The following is a 13,499-nucleotide window of genomic DNA, read 5'->3' as shown; positions in this document are numbered from 1 at the left end:
GCGGCGGAGGGTCCCGGGAGGACGGAGGCGACACGGGCTGCTCCCGGGCGGGGGCGAACCGAAGCCCAGCGGATTCCCGGATCCCGGCACGCGGAGGAAGACGTGCAGAGAGGCGGCGTGGTCGGGGACGCTTGGCCGGCGACCGCGGGCGAGGAATTAGAGCGCTCCGGGGAGGGGCCTGCGGGGGGGCGGGGGGGCGCCCCGCAGAGACCCGGCGGGAGGAGAGCTTGGGGCGGGGGCCGAGGAGTGCAGCCGCCTCCCCTCTCCGCACCCCACTCCCTCCCCCGAAAGTTACCAGGAAAGCCCCATCTGCTGCTTCGCCCTGTTCCTCCCCAATAAACATTGCTCTCACCGCCCCCAGGGAAAACAGAAAAGGACTGGTCTCCTTCCCAGCCCCAGACCTCGCGATTTGGTTTTTGAACCTGGACTGGGGTGGGGGGTGGGGGGTGGGGTGGGGGGGACCAAACTGGGAAAGGTGCTGCTCTCGTTTCCTTCTGTCGCCATCCCGCGCCGCATCCTGCATCCTCGCCGGGACGTCATGTCTACCAGCACCTGTAGCTTCAAGGACCGGTGCGTGTCCATCCTGTGCTGCAAATTCTGTAAACAAGTGCTCAGCTCTAGGGGCATGAAGGCTGTGCTGCTGGCTGATACCGAAATAGACCTTTTCTCTACAGACATCCCTCCTACCAAGTAAGTCTTCCAGTGGCGGGCCACGGTAGCCTCTAACTAAAATGGGAAAAGTGTATGGTTTGACCCTCTGGGAAGTCAACAAGGAGGTTATCATTTTGGTGTTCCAGCCACTCCCAACAGTCTGATGATCCCCCCTGGAGCATAACTAAGCGGGCAGACTGTCTGGACAAAGTCTGTGGTTTAGCCAGAGTGGTCAGTCCTGATGTAATGCTTCTAGTTCAATTATAGTCATGTGGCCACATCCCTTAAGTGGACTCCCTGGCGCTGGGCCCTGCCCAACCATCCTGATCTCACTGGACCCAGTCCATGACCTGGACTCTAGACTCTAGGTAAAGTCCAGCAAGATTCTCTGCACTGCTAAAGAGAACAGGCCTCTGAGTGTTTCGTTCTTATCCATAAAGTTTTAGACCAAAAGAATATTCATGATTTTCTGCCATCATTTGCCCTTGGCAGGCTGAATCAGATCCTTTGCCCTTGTAAGTGGGTGTTCTTCACTCAAATCTCTCTCAATGAGTGAGAAGTAGATTTGTAATGCGACGAAATAGAGACTTGGCCCTGAAACAGTCCTTGTCCGCCGATTCAAATACTATGCACTTGTCTGCATTATTAAATCCTCTTAAAGTCTGTTTTCAGACACTACTCACTTTCGTAGGCAGAGTGCTTGAGATCTTGCTGCCTATTTGGGAAAATAGCCATTTTATTTGACTCAAACATACCTTTGTCTAGCTCTAAAAGGTACTTTCTCTTTCCGTAGTCAGCATATATGTGTATACCCTTACATAATTTTCAAGACTTAGGTCTCAACTGAAACTTTATCATTAAAGTCAAAGAGTAACTATCCAGAATATGGGTGAACAGCTATTCTTTGGACACAGAGTCAGAGGAAGGCAGGCTAATAATCATATTTTAAAATGAACTTTGTGATGATAGAAACTTGAACATTTAAAAAAAAAATCTACTTCAAGCTGTGAACTCTCCCTTTCTTGAAATCTTTTCTGAAGTGGTTTAAGTGCAGCCATGCCTAATGACAAAGCCAACAGCTCTCACATACGCAAAGATATTTGGGTTGATGTTTTGAATACCACTGTGTGTGTGTTGCAAAAAAGGAGAAGCACTAGACAATAAATCTAGAACCTACTATTGCACAGGTTCTATGATTTATTGTCTAGTGCTTTTTCTTTTTAGTAGCACAGACAGAGACACGCACACACAAATCTAAAATATTAACCCGTTCATCTTGCAATTGATGTAGTAAACGATAAGATAAGGGCTCAGATACATGAATTGTTAGAGGTTAGACCAGAGTCTAGAATAGAACCAGTTTTTTTCCTACTGCCTATTCTTCCTTGAAGGGGTTAAGATGTGTACGAATTAATGAACACATAAGATTTTTTTAAATGGAAATGTGTCCTTTATGGTAAAATCACAACTATTAACTGTGATACAAATATACACAATATATTATTCTTCTACTTTGGAGTCTTTTTCAGCTCTTTGGGTCTACGAAATTCATGCTAAATCACAACCAAAAGTACACTTAATGACAAGGATATGAAAAAATTGGAACCCTTGTGCACTATTGGTAGGAATGTAAAATGGTGCTGCTGCTATGGAAAATAGCATGGAAGTTCCTAAAGAAATTGAAAATAGAATTACCATATGATCCAGGAATCCCACTTCTGGGTGTGTGTATATCTGAGTATGTGTTTATATTTGGATATATATCCAAAAGAATTCAATGCAGAATTTAAAAGATATATTTGCATACACGTTCTTAGCAGTATTATTCACAATAACCAGGAGATGGAAACAACACAAATGTTAAATGTTCAGATGAAAATGCATAAATTAAATGTGGTCTATGCATATAATAAATATTATTCAGCCTTAAAAAGGAAGGCTGTCCTGCCACATGCTCTGACATGGATGGACCTTGAGAACATTATGCTAAATCAAATAAGCCAGTTGCAAAAAGACAAATACTATGTGCTTTCACTTATATGTGCTATATAAAATAGTCAAATTCATAGAAACAGAAAGTAGATGGTGGTTGCTGAGGGCTGAGGGAAATGGGGAGTTGTTTAATGGGTACAGGGTCTGAGTTTTGCAAGATAAAAATGGTGTGGAGATTCAGTGCACAACAATGTGAGTATACAGCCATGTGAATACTTCTGAACCATATACTTAAAAATGGTTAAGTTAGTAAATTTTACATGATAGGAGATTTTTACAACAATTTTTTTAAAAAGTGCCTTTGACTGTGTTTGCACATTTCCCTTTCCAGCGCAGTGGACTTCATTGGAAGATGTTATTTCACTGAAATCTGCAAATGTAAACTGAAGGACATCGCATGTTTAAAATGGTAATTTTTGGCAAGATTCTAGATGTAGCCCCACGTTTGGAAGACGGATGTTAACACCACAGCACAGAGAAAGTTTCAGTGGGCTGCATCGAGCACTGGTTATAACCCATGCAATGAGCCATTGAAAAACCATTTGTTATTTAGAGTGATTTTTTAAAAGGGTCTCGTGGCACATTTGTATATCATTTTACAATTTCTCAAAGTGCATTGACAAATATCTGCTTTCATTTTCAGAAAAAGGCAAATGTAGTTTAGGAAGAAAAAAGACATAGAGTTGCAATTATCAAAAAAATCAGATTTGAGCCCTGGCCCTACTCTTACTCTCAGTGTAATCTTGAGTAAACCCCTTAAACCTCTAAACCCTGAACCTCTGTCTCCTTGTTTAATTTATATCTTAAGAAGACAGAAACTATCTTCCAGCTTAAGAAGATAGAAATTTAAATATCTTTTGTATTTACCCTATAGACTGTTATTATGAATGTTAAAAGGCTTAAAAAGACTATAAATGATAACATAGATGAAAACTATTACTATTATCTTTTGAGAGTCCCATTTTAGAGAAAAGAAAGCTGAGGGGTTTTTTTACATTTAAATGGGATTTGGGTTATAAATTACAATCCTAATAATTCAAATTCTTATGTGCTGATGATAACTTAAATTCATTCTTTTATTTATTTATTGAATAAATTCATTTATTCAAACTATATAATGAAGTCTAGACTATGTGCTAGTTATTGATATGGGGCCTAGAAACCTAGCAATAAATAAGAAAGTCACTGGCTTTTAGACATTATATTCTAGTGGGAAGGCAGTCAGTAAGATTTAAATAAATAAAATATTGAATAGAGTTGAGGGGCGCCAGCTGGCCCAGTCAGTGGAGCATGCAACCCTAGATCTCAGGGTCATGAGTTCAAGCCCCATGCTGGGTGTGTGGAGCCTATGTTAAAGAAAAGAAAAGAAGGGATCCCTGGGTGGCGCAGCGGTTTAGCGCCTGCCTTTGGCCCAGGGCGCGATCCTGGAGATCCGGGATCGAGTCCCGCGTTGGGCTCCCGGTGCATGGAGCCTGCTTCTCCCTCTGCCTGTGTCTCTACCTCTCTCTCTCTCTCTGTGTGTGACTATCATAAATAAATAAAAATTAAAAGAAAAAAAAAAAGAAAGAAAAGAAAGTTAGTTAGTTTGGGGTTCCTGGCTGGCTCAGTTGGTAGAGTATGCGACTCTTGATTCTCAGGGTTATTATGAGTTCAAGCCCTGCATGGGGCATGGAGCCTACTTTAACCCAAAAAAAGATATTGAATAGGATGGAAAATGCTCCAAAGGAAATAATAATAATAAATGATAAAGAATAATAGAAGTTGGGAGAGCAAGTAAGAGCTCTTTGAGACAGCATGGTCAGGGAAGCCTTCTCATGAAAAGGTAACATTGGAGTTGAATCCAGAAGGATGAGAAGGACCTCAAGGAAAGACATTCTAGGTAGATGGGACAGCAAGTGCAGAGAACCCAGGACAAGAAGAAGCTTCTGTTCAAGGAATAAGAAGATGATGGCCAGCATGGCTGAGACATTGTGAACATCCAGGGTGAGTTATATGAGTAGATTAGAGATGTAGTTAGAATCCAGGTAATCTAGAGCAGCACTGTCCAATAAAAATCTATAAGCCACATCTGTAATTTAAAGTCTTCTTTAAAAAATAGTAAATAAATAAAATTTTCTAATAACCACATTTTTAAAAGTAAAAAAGAAGCAAGTGAAACTAAATTGTAAATTTTATTTCTCAGTATAACCAAAATATTTTCAACATGTAAACGACATAAATTATTATTAACACAATATTTTACTGTCTATTTTTATTGTAAGTCTTTGAAATCTAGTGTATGTTTTAAATTTATACATAACTTTAGTCTAGCTAAACTTCAAGTACTCAATAGCCACATTTAGAATAGCACAGATCTGGACCTTGGTGTGAAGGGGTTTTTTTGTTTTGATTTTTTGCCAGTGGGAAGCCACCGAGGGCTTTTTAACAAGGGTGCAAAATGATCTGATGTATCCCTACTAGAATGTTAGCTCCGTGCGAACAAGGACTTTGTCTACTGCTATATTCCCAGCACCTCGAACAGTACCTGGCACATAGTAGATGCTCAATAAACATGAGTTAAATGAGTGAATGAATATGGATGATGATTAAAGGCATAGAATCTACTTTTGCAATATAGTCTTACAAATAACTGTCAGTCCTGGTCCAAGAACAACTTGCTTTCATTTGTTTGCCTTTCAAGCAGATTATGGTTTGAAGACATATTTTAGGTAGGCTGGTACCTTTTATAGTATCTTTGATAGGGCCTTACAAAAATGGCTGACTCCCACATCTCACAGGGTGGGAACAAGCTATAAATAAGAATTTTTACAACCCAAGGTATAAGTAGTTCATGTTGTCATTTTTTTTTTAAAGCACTAGCTAAAACATGCCCTGCATATTCACTCTATATAATAGTGACCACATAGGAAAAAAAAAAATCTGGAAAAGTGAGGTACTTATGATCAGATGGATAATCCTAAAGACAGTAAAAACTTTTGCAACTCTCTAGAAGCTAAGGATTTGCTTTATTTCTGAATTCCTTCAAAAACACTAAAACTAAAATTAGAGCAGGCAGCTTGTGTTTGGTTTACAGGGGCTCATGCTGTCTTCCTACTCCTCCATCTGTTGAAACAATTTTAGGTGCTGGCATAGAACTAGAACATAGAAGAACCTGACCTGCCACAGTCCTGGGGGATCGCAAAAACCCTTTTGACCCAGAGATCTGAGTTTATTTCATGTATTTTGTGTGTATGGCACATCTGCTTTGGGTACTTTACAGAACACACCACAACCCTAGAGCGTGGCATCCAGAAGCTAGCTGAAGGAGAACACATAAACTAATACTAGCGAAGAAATGGAGAATGTGTTAGTACTGTTTCACTTCACTGAAAGGCCATTTTCCCATTTGGCAGTAGCACTGTCAAATTTAACATTACCAGAGTAACTCCTATCCCAAAGGTCCTGGCAATGGAGGTTGTTAGGAGGAAATGAGGTCTTCATATGGTCTATGTATTTACTTTAGCACATAAAAATGCATATATGGCCAGTTATTAGGTGGTATCTAACCATGTTTGCTTTCTGTCTCAGTGGGAACATTGTAGGTTATCATGTGATTGTTCCATGTTGTTCCTGCCTTCTTTCCTGCAACAATGGGCACTTCTGGATGTTTCACAGCCAGGCAGTTTATGATATCAACAGACTAGACTCTACTGGTAAGAAACAATTGACTCAGATATTCCCCTAACACTTAAATGTCTATCAATACCTGAGTGAAACTCCCAATTGATCGTTTTAGGACTCCCTCTGAAACCCTCTTATGTGGGTTGAAAGAGTGAAACTTGATGCTTTCAGTTTCAGTGCTTTCTGAAACATTCAGTTAGGGAAACTACTAGCCAAGATTCATCACCATGTCTGTTGTCATTATTGTGTATAAGAGCCTCAAATGTGGCTCTTCTTGGTCTTTTTAAGACAAGATCGGGTGCATTCACGGTGGTATGGCCATAGGCTCTTCTTGATCTTCCTAAATTAATATGTTAGTTGCTCTAAATTGTTGCCTTGGTGTACCTTATAGCTCCAGAGAATTTTGGAAGATTTTAGATTTACTGGTCAATTGTGCGTGTGTGTGTGTGTGTGTGTGTGTGTGTGTGTGTGTGTGTGTGAGAAAACAAGGAGAGGAGGCTGGGGCAGTGGGGAGCTGGGAGGGAGGATGACTAGGTAACCTTTGTATTTGGTGATGTTGCTCCAGGATAAAAACAGACACTTGGACATCTATATTAATAAACCATGATGGAATTTTATTCAAGGGAAATATTTAAAGCCAGTATGTTATACTAATTACTACTTAATATACAATCAATTCTTAAAGGATATTTACATAATGCATTTTATATTGTCTGGAATGACGTCATTTTGTTGTAGGACACCTGTTTTCTCTGTCTATCCATTTTGCACAACAGATCAAGCTGACTTTTAGTGGGATTTTTTTAGTGGAAACTAAAGTTGACAGAACAAATTTAAAGAACTCAACAATCCAGGTTGGCACTCACACTCTCAGGTTTTTAAATGTACTTCAGAACTTAAAATATATTCCTTTTCTCAAGGATGATTTGCCTTCACAGACTAATGATCATGAATTGTAAGCTAGGTCCTCAGGATCTCAAATCCGCCAGTTACGCTTGGGTTTTTATAGACTCTGATTTTTTTTAATCACCTGGTGTTCAATTGTAGCTCTCAGCCCATCATTTGCGGGTCTTAATTTCAGACTCTGGGATGTAAAGAGGGCCATTTTTGAGGAAGGGCTTATCTGAACTCCCCTGAGATACAGGCTCCTAGCTTAGGGCTCTAGTTTTATATTTATGTTGATCATGGGACACATTAAAGGAAGTTTCTGCTTTGATACTATTTTTCTTGCATCATAGAATTCAAAACACAGGGTGGGGATTTTTCCATTTTGATTTACTTTTTAATATTGGTCAATTTTTCAAAGATAAAAGCCCCGCATTCTTCCATTCGCATTGAATCTAATCCATGAGAAACAGATGTATCACAGGATTTCCTTCCTCCCTTCTTAACAGAGAAAGGAAGGTGCTCCTTCTGTCAGATCCAATCTCTTAGTTTATTTTTTCTCCTTTGAACCAATTGTGCCGAGCTACTTGTGTCTCTAAGTATTCACTCCAAGAATATCAAACTTCTCCTTTGTAACCCCAATACTGTGATTTAAAGCAAGACTTTCTAGATGCTTGCTATAAAACAGGTTTTCTCATGATGCTGGGACTGTCCTTGAATCACCTGAGTCAGCAGCATCAAAGGAATATATACACAAGCTTTATGAAATTCTAGAATGTTTAGACTGAAAAGGCCCCAAGTCTCTGTTCTAAGCTAGGCTTCACATGTCGACCCGATTTCCTGAAACTTACTGAGGAGTTTGAGGAACCTTTAGATTCCCTGGGATTGGCAAATGCCCTCAAAGGCAAATTGACTTCAGCTCTCATTCACCCCTTATGGTTTCTAATAATCCCTTAGATTTTGGCCTAGTAATTCTTGTTAGCTCCTCAGTGCCATATTACCAGAAGCAGAATACTGTTCAGTCTGGGGCGGGGGGGGGGGGGGTGTATTTTTTATTATAAACAATGCAAACACAAAAAAAATTACAGAAAGTAATATGATAGACATCTATATAGCCCCCCACCCCCTGCATGAAATAGATGCTAACTTCTTACCAGATTAGATTCTAGTATCTCAACCAAGAGAGACAGTTGATTATTTACATGGTTTCAGCAATGCAACAATGCACCTCCTTGGACATGTCTCCCTGAATACTTGCGGAAGATAGGCAGTTAGAGGAAGTGATGAATGATGAGCTCTATTTGCTATATATGTATGTATTTGCTATTTATATATTTAATTCACACAACAGAATACAGAAATTAAGAGAAATCAGCTAAAGCTATATATATGGATATAGGTAAATCTCAAAAGCATAATGTTGAATGAAAAAAGCCAATTAGAAAAGATACATATAATACCATACCATAAAAAATTTAAATACACACACAAAATAATATATAGTCTGCAGTTGCATACATTTGTAGTAAAGGTAGTAACAACATCCATAGGGTACTGGTAGTAGTGGAAACTAGATTCAAGCCAAATCGCCAAACCCTGGTTATTCCATTTCACTACGTGGCCACTATCTCAGTGTGTATGGAGTGAGTATCCAGGTTACCGAGTCCTTGTATCCACACTGACAACTGGAGAGCATGAGATTTGCTTTCCTTGTTGGACACCATCAGCTCTCCTAACATTTTTTTCCCCAATTTAGTACTTCCAAGTTATGTAATATAGTACGTGCCCAGAATAAACTATCTCATTATCTTCTTTTTTTTTTTAATTTTTTTATTTATTTATGATAGTCACACAGAGAGAGAGAGAGAGAGAGAGAGAGAGAGGCAGAGACACAGGCAGAGGGAGAAGCAGGCTCCATGCACCGGGAGCCCGACGTGGGACTCGATCCCGGGTCTCCAGGATCGCGCCCTGGGCCAAAGGCAGGCGCCAAACCGCTGCGCCACCCAGGGATCCCTATCTCATTATCTTCTATTGTGTGTCATATTTTACTATATGCCTATGCTAGATTCTTCAGTATAAAGTCTGACTGTCCTTTCACTATGAGGCTTTACATTGTTGTTTTGTTTATTGTATTGGCAGCTATAGCCTAACTCCTAAATGAAAGGATTGCAGTTCATATTAGAACTGACTTCAAAACCTTGCTTTTTTTAAATTACAAAAAAGCCATCAGCTACTTCCATGCTTGTTGAGGAGATGAGGAGACTTATTTAAGCCTTTTCCCTGTGCCCTCCAAAGAGACACTTAATCTAAAATAATCTTGTGAGGGGGACCTGGGTGGCTCAGTGATTGACCATCTTGCCTTTGGTTCAAGTCGTGATCCCAGGGTATTGAGGTCAATTCCCACATCAGGCTCCTTGTGGGGGAGCATACTTCTCCCTCTCCCTATGTCTCTGCCTCTTTCTCTGTGTCTCTCATGAGTAAATAAATAAAACCTTAAAAATAAAATAATCTTGTGAGATTGCCATCCTTAAAGATCAATAAAATAGATTTGAAAATTATCAGTGTAAAGTGACTATGGCATAATATAGTTGGGGGCAGGGTTTGAGGAAATGGCCTCTTGAGGTCGTTTGGAGCTCAGATTTTAGAATTCAAAGCCTTGCTTAAACGGGCTTTAAAAATGTCTATGTCCCAAATAAATATATATATAAGATCATTTTTACCCACGGTACCCTCTCTAATACCTTTTCTCTTTACTGTTAACGCTATGGTTTCATATAGCATGTTCTGAGTTGTAATAGTACTGAGTAATTATATGATCTCTTCTCTTCAGGTGTGAACTTCCTACTTTGGGGCAACCTGCCAGAGATAGAGGAGAGCACAGATGAAGACACATTAGATATCTCAGCAGAGGAATGTATTCGATGATTGGGATTATGATATGTATGATATTCAGACTCTTTCCTATTTAAAATACACAGTAATGGATCAACTGTAAAAGTATTAGTAAGGATTTACTACCAATTTCTCTTTTGGGGAGGGCAAATGGGACATTTATTGATTTATTTATTTGCTATCTCAGATTTGTTACATGAATTTAATTTGAGCCATTTTTAGTTCTTTCCTTCTACTGATTCCTCTTCCTCTCTTCACCCCTCCACGTGGTAAAGGTGTATTCTAGAATTCAGATTGGAGAAGGTCATTTCGTGTGTCACTCAACTACCTCACAATCTTGGGGGGGGGGAGTTTCTTACAACTAGATACAGGATACCATTGATTTTACATTCTTGAATAAGAGGCATTAGTACGTATATATGTGTGTATGTCAACCAAGCATATATCCATGCGTGTAACCATGTATACATATGACAAGCTCAACTGGGGATTAAAGTTTAACAGGAAATTTTTTTAACCAAGCTGTTGAGTTTCCATAGGTACTGGTTATCCTGCATTATGTTGGTGAAAACTCCTTAAAATGGAGTAAGACTTTGTGAATCAGCAAATGGAATAATGAAAGTTTAAAATGTTTGGAGAAATTCTCCTAATTCCTTGGCACAATGTTAGGTAAATGAATTTGTCACAAAATTATCAATATATACTGTTTGCCAACATTATTTATTTACATTTTTCTAAAGTCCTCTGGTTATTATGTCATGAAAGCAGATCCAACTTGAAGTTATTCTATTCCTTAGGACTTTCTCTGTAAATAGCAAATTAAATGAGTAGTCTCAGTTCCAACCCTGAATAGGAAAAAACTAAAGAAGTGTTTTGCTTAAGCCATTGTACACTATAAAGAGAGTTTTGTTTTTGTTTTAAGCTGCATTCAGAGCCACACAGGAATAGGAAATGGGACAGTGCTGGATTGTGGTTTTAGGTATAGCTAAAATCAGTATATTGCCTTTGTAATAACTTGGCCATAGGCATTTTGTTGATAGTGATACCAAAACAGACTTGAGTTACGGTTTTGTGAATAAAGTTCTATTGTAAAAATTACCAGCCTTCCTTTGATTTTTTTATCATACCCATTTTTCTTACCCCAAAATGTGAAAGTCACACAAGAGCTGACATTTATTGAGCGCTTACCATGTACCAGACACTGTTCTAAACTCTTTACAGATTTCATTCACTTATTCCACATGACACACCCACGAGGTAGATATTATTCCATTTTCACGGATGACACAGGTGAGGCATAGAGAGGTTAAAGCAGCTTCTCCAAGGTCAGATAACCGGTCAGAGGTATGGCCAGATTCTGACTCAGACAGACTGACTCCAGAGCTCCTGCTCTTGTTTGTTATGCTGTCTTCAGATGCATTTGTAGGCATGAATCAGCTACAATTTTATTTAGCCAGGATCCATGCTAGGGAACACGTACCTTGTTATGTATCCTAAAAGGAGGCCTCTGAGGTTGATTTCAAGGTTGAACACTCATACTGGATCATAAGATAGAAGCAACCTGTGGCATCAACAGAATCCTTTGCTATAAACCAAGATCCAACTTCAGGAAATGCTATTACTAGTACCCAGAAAACTTTCCAAAAGTCTTTCACATGGACTGATGATCGGTGCTGTGATGCTATAGACAAATGTGGACCAAATGTGTAACAATTTGGTTTGGGATTCGGGGTTTGTTTGGGTTTTTTTCCCTTTAGCCTCTCTTAAAGACTTTTTGGAACAAGGTGGCATGATGAATAGAGCTTAAAAAAATATTTTGATACTACATTATATACATCTTCAGTTCACTTGTTCAATTAATTAGAGAAGAAAAGTTTGATACTAGAGGAGAGAAAATGGCAAGTTTAAAATTGAGCAGAGTTCATCTGGTTTTCCTTGTGCTCATGCCTTCAAAGACTATGGTTGAGGGGCTCTTTGAAGAGCAAAAGCAAGACAGGGGTGCAGTGATTAAAGCAACCCCCAAAGGTGATCCCATTCCAGCTGGAGAATATTTCAAATTATTCAACTACCTTTTAGCTAACGGGGTTATGGGAAGGTCAGTTCTAAGCTACAAATGTATTAGTAATGTTTTATCTAAAGAAATCTATTCGTGACATTGGTGGGTTTTTTTTTTTTTTTTGACACTTTCTTAATAAAAGCAAATGACACACACCTTGATAAGAACAAAAGCAGAACCGTATATATAGATTTAGCAGAGTTCCTAGACCTGGCATAATTCGTAGGCCTAGAAAACCCATTTATGCTTTGGCCCTCTTCTAATATTTAATTCAATCCAACAAATCTGTCTTATGCCCATATGGTGTGCCAAGAATTGAACAATGATGGCCTCACACTTGCCCTCATGGAGAACGCAGTAAGTTGGAAAGAGGATAAACCTGATGCATCTACCTAATGCATCAGGATAAGTGATTTAACAAATAAATGCTCAGAGTTCAGAGACACCATAGATGAAAGAACAATCTCTCTGAGTAGTAGGAGCGAGTGGGAGACGAGAAAGCTACAGACAAGAAATAATACTTTCGCCAGGCTTTGAAGTACAGTTAGGGGTTTGCCAGCTGGGATGAGAGTTCTGGACAGAGAGAATAGTATAAACAAATGCACTGGAGCTTAAACATATCTGGCTTTATCTGGCAAATTATAAGTAGTCCCCTATACCTTCCAAGATATGTGATAAGAATGCATTTAGGGGTGCCTGGGTGGCTCAGGGGTTAAGCATCTGACTCTTGATCTCAGCTCAGGTCTTGATCTCAGGGTCGTGAGTTCAAGCCCTGTGTTGAGCTCCATGCTGGGCGTGGAGCCTACTATTGATTGATTGATTCATTCATTCATTAATTCATTCATTAGAGGTAGAGAGAGAGAGAGAGAGAGAGGCAGAGACACAGGCAGAGGGAGAAGCAGGCTCTGTGCAAGGAGCCTGATGTGGGACTTGATCCTGGGACTCCAGGATCACGGCCTGGGCCGAAAGCAGACCCTCAAGCCACCCAGGTGTCTCATGGAGCCTACTAAAAAAAAAAAAAAAAAAAGTAATTAGAAAATAAAGCTACCAAGGAAGGTTGAGATGCTGCAATGGAGAACAGTCTATGCCACTGTTCAGTTTAGACTATGTCCAATAGCAATGTGGAGTGACTGAGGTTTAAAAGTGGGAGGACAAGACCATCTGATTTAGGATGGTAGCTCTGAGGGTGAAGTGCAATCAAGCTTAGTTCTCCTGGTGTCCTTTCGTGGATGCACTTAACAACTCAACCATGGAAATTGTATTCATTGCCTTTACCCTAAGAACATACATAGATCATGAAGTTCCCTGAGGTTCTTGACTTTCATGGAACATCTGGTCTGCAGTGGGGCACCGCCTCTTTTTT

General features: G+C 39.7%; 1 protein-coding gene across 3 annotated transcripts; it reads left to right on the top strand.

Annotated features, from left to right (window-relative positions):
* Positions 1-445: 445 nt before the first annotated feature.
* On the top strand, positions 446-11,178 carry FAM72A (family with sequence similarity 72 member A). 3 transcript variants are annotated; one of them, XM_035711071.2, is made up of 5 exons: positions 446-690; positions 2,975-3,052; positions 6,211-6,335; positions 7,042-7,157; positions 10,019-11,178. In XM_035711071.2, the coding sequence occupies exons 1-5, from the start codon at positions 539-541 to the stop codon at positions 10,022-10,024; spliced, it is 477 nt and encodes a 158-aa protein (XP_035566964.1). In that variant the 5' UTR covers positions 446-538; the 3' UTR covers positions 10,025-11,178. The 3 variants fall into 3 exon arrangements, with proteins under 3 accessions (XP_035566964.1, XP_025276862.1, XP_025276863.1); XM_025421077.3 differs by lacking the exon at positions 7,042-7,157; XM_025421078.3 differs by lacking the exons at positions 6,211-6,335; positions 7,042-7,157 and having other exon boundaries at positions 10,019-10,073.
* Positions 11,179-13,499: the final 2,321 nt, after the last annotated feature.

The sequence above is a fragment of the Canis lupus genome, chromosome 38 (genome assembly GCF_003254725.2).
Source record: "Canis lupus dingo isolate Sandy chromosome 38, ASM325472v2, whole genome shotgun sequence".
Classification (NCBI taxonomy): Eukaryota; Metazoa; Chordata; class Mammalia; order Carnivora; family Canidae; genus Canis; species Canis lupus.
This window is presented reverse-complemented; position numbering and strand designations above follow the sequence as displayed.

Coding starts and splice junctions, on each gene's coding strand:
- FAM72A (XM_035711071.2), top strand. CDS start 539: ATGTCTACCAGCACCTGTAGCTTCAAGGACCGGTGCGTGTCCATCCTG. Junction 691..2,974: donor ACAGACATCCCTCCTACCAA/GTAAGTCTTCCA, acceptor TTCCCTTTCCAG/CGCAGTGGACTTCATTGGAA. Junction 3,053..6,210: donor GACATCGCATGTTTAAAATG/GTAATTTTTGGC, acceptor TTTCTGTCTCAG/TGGGAACATTGTAGGTTATC.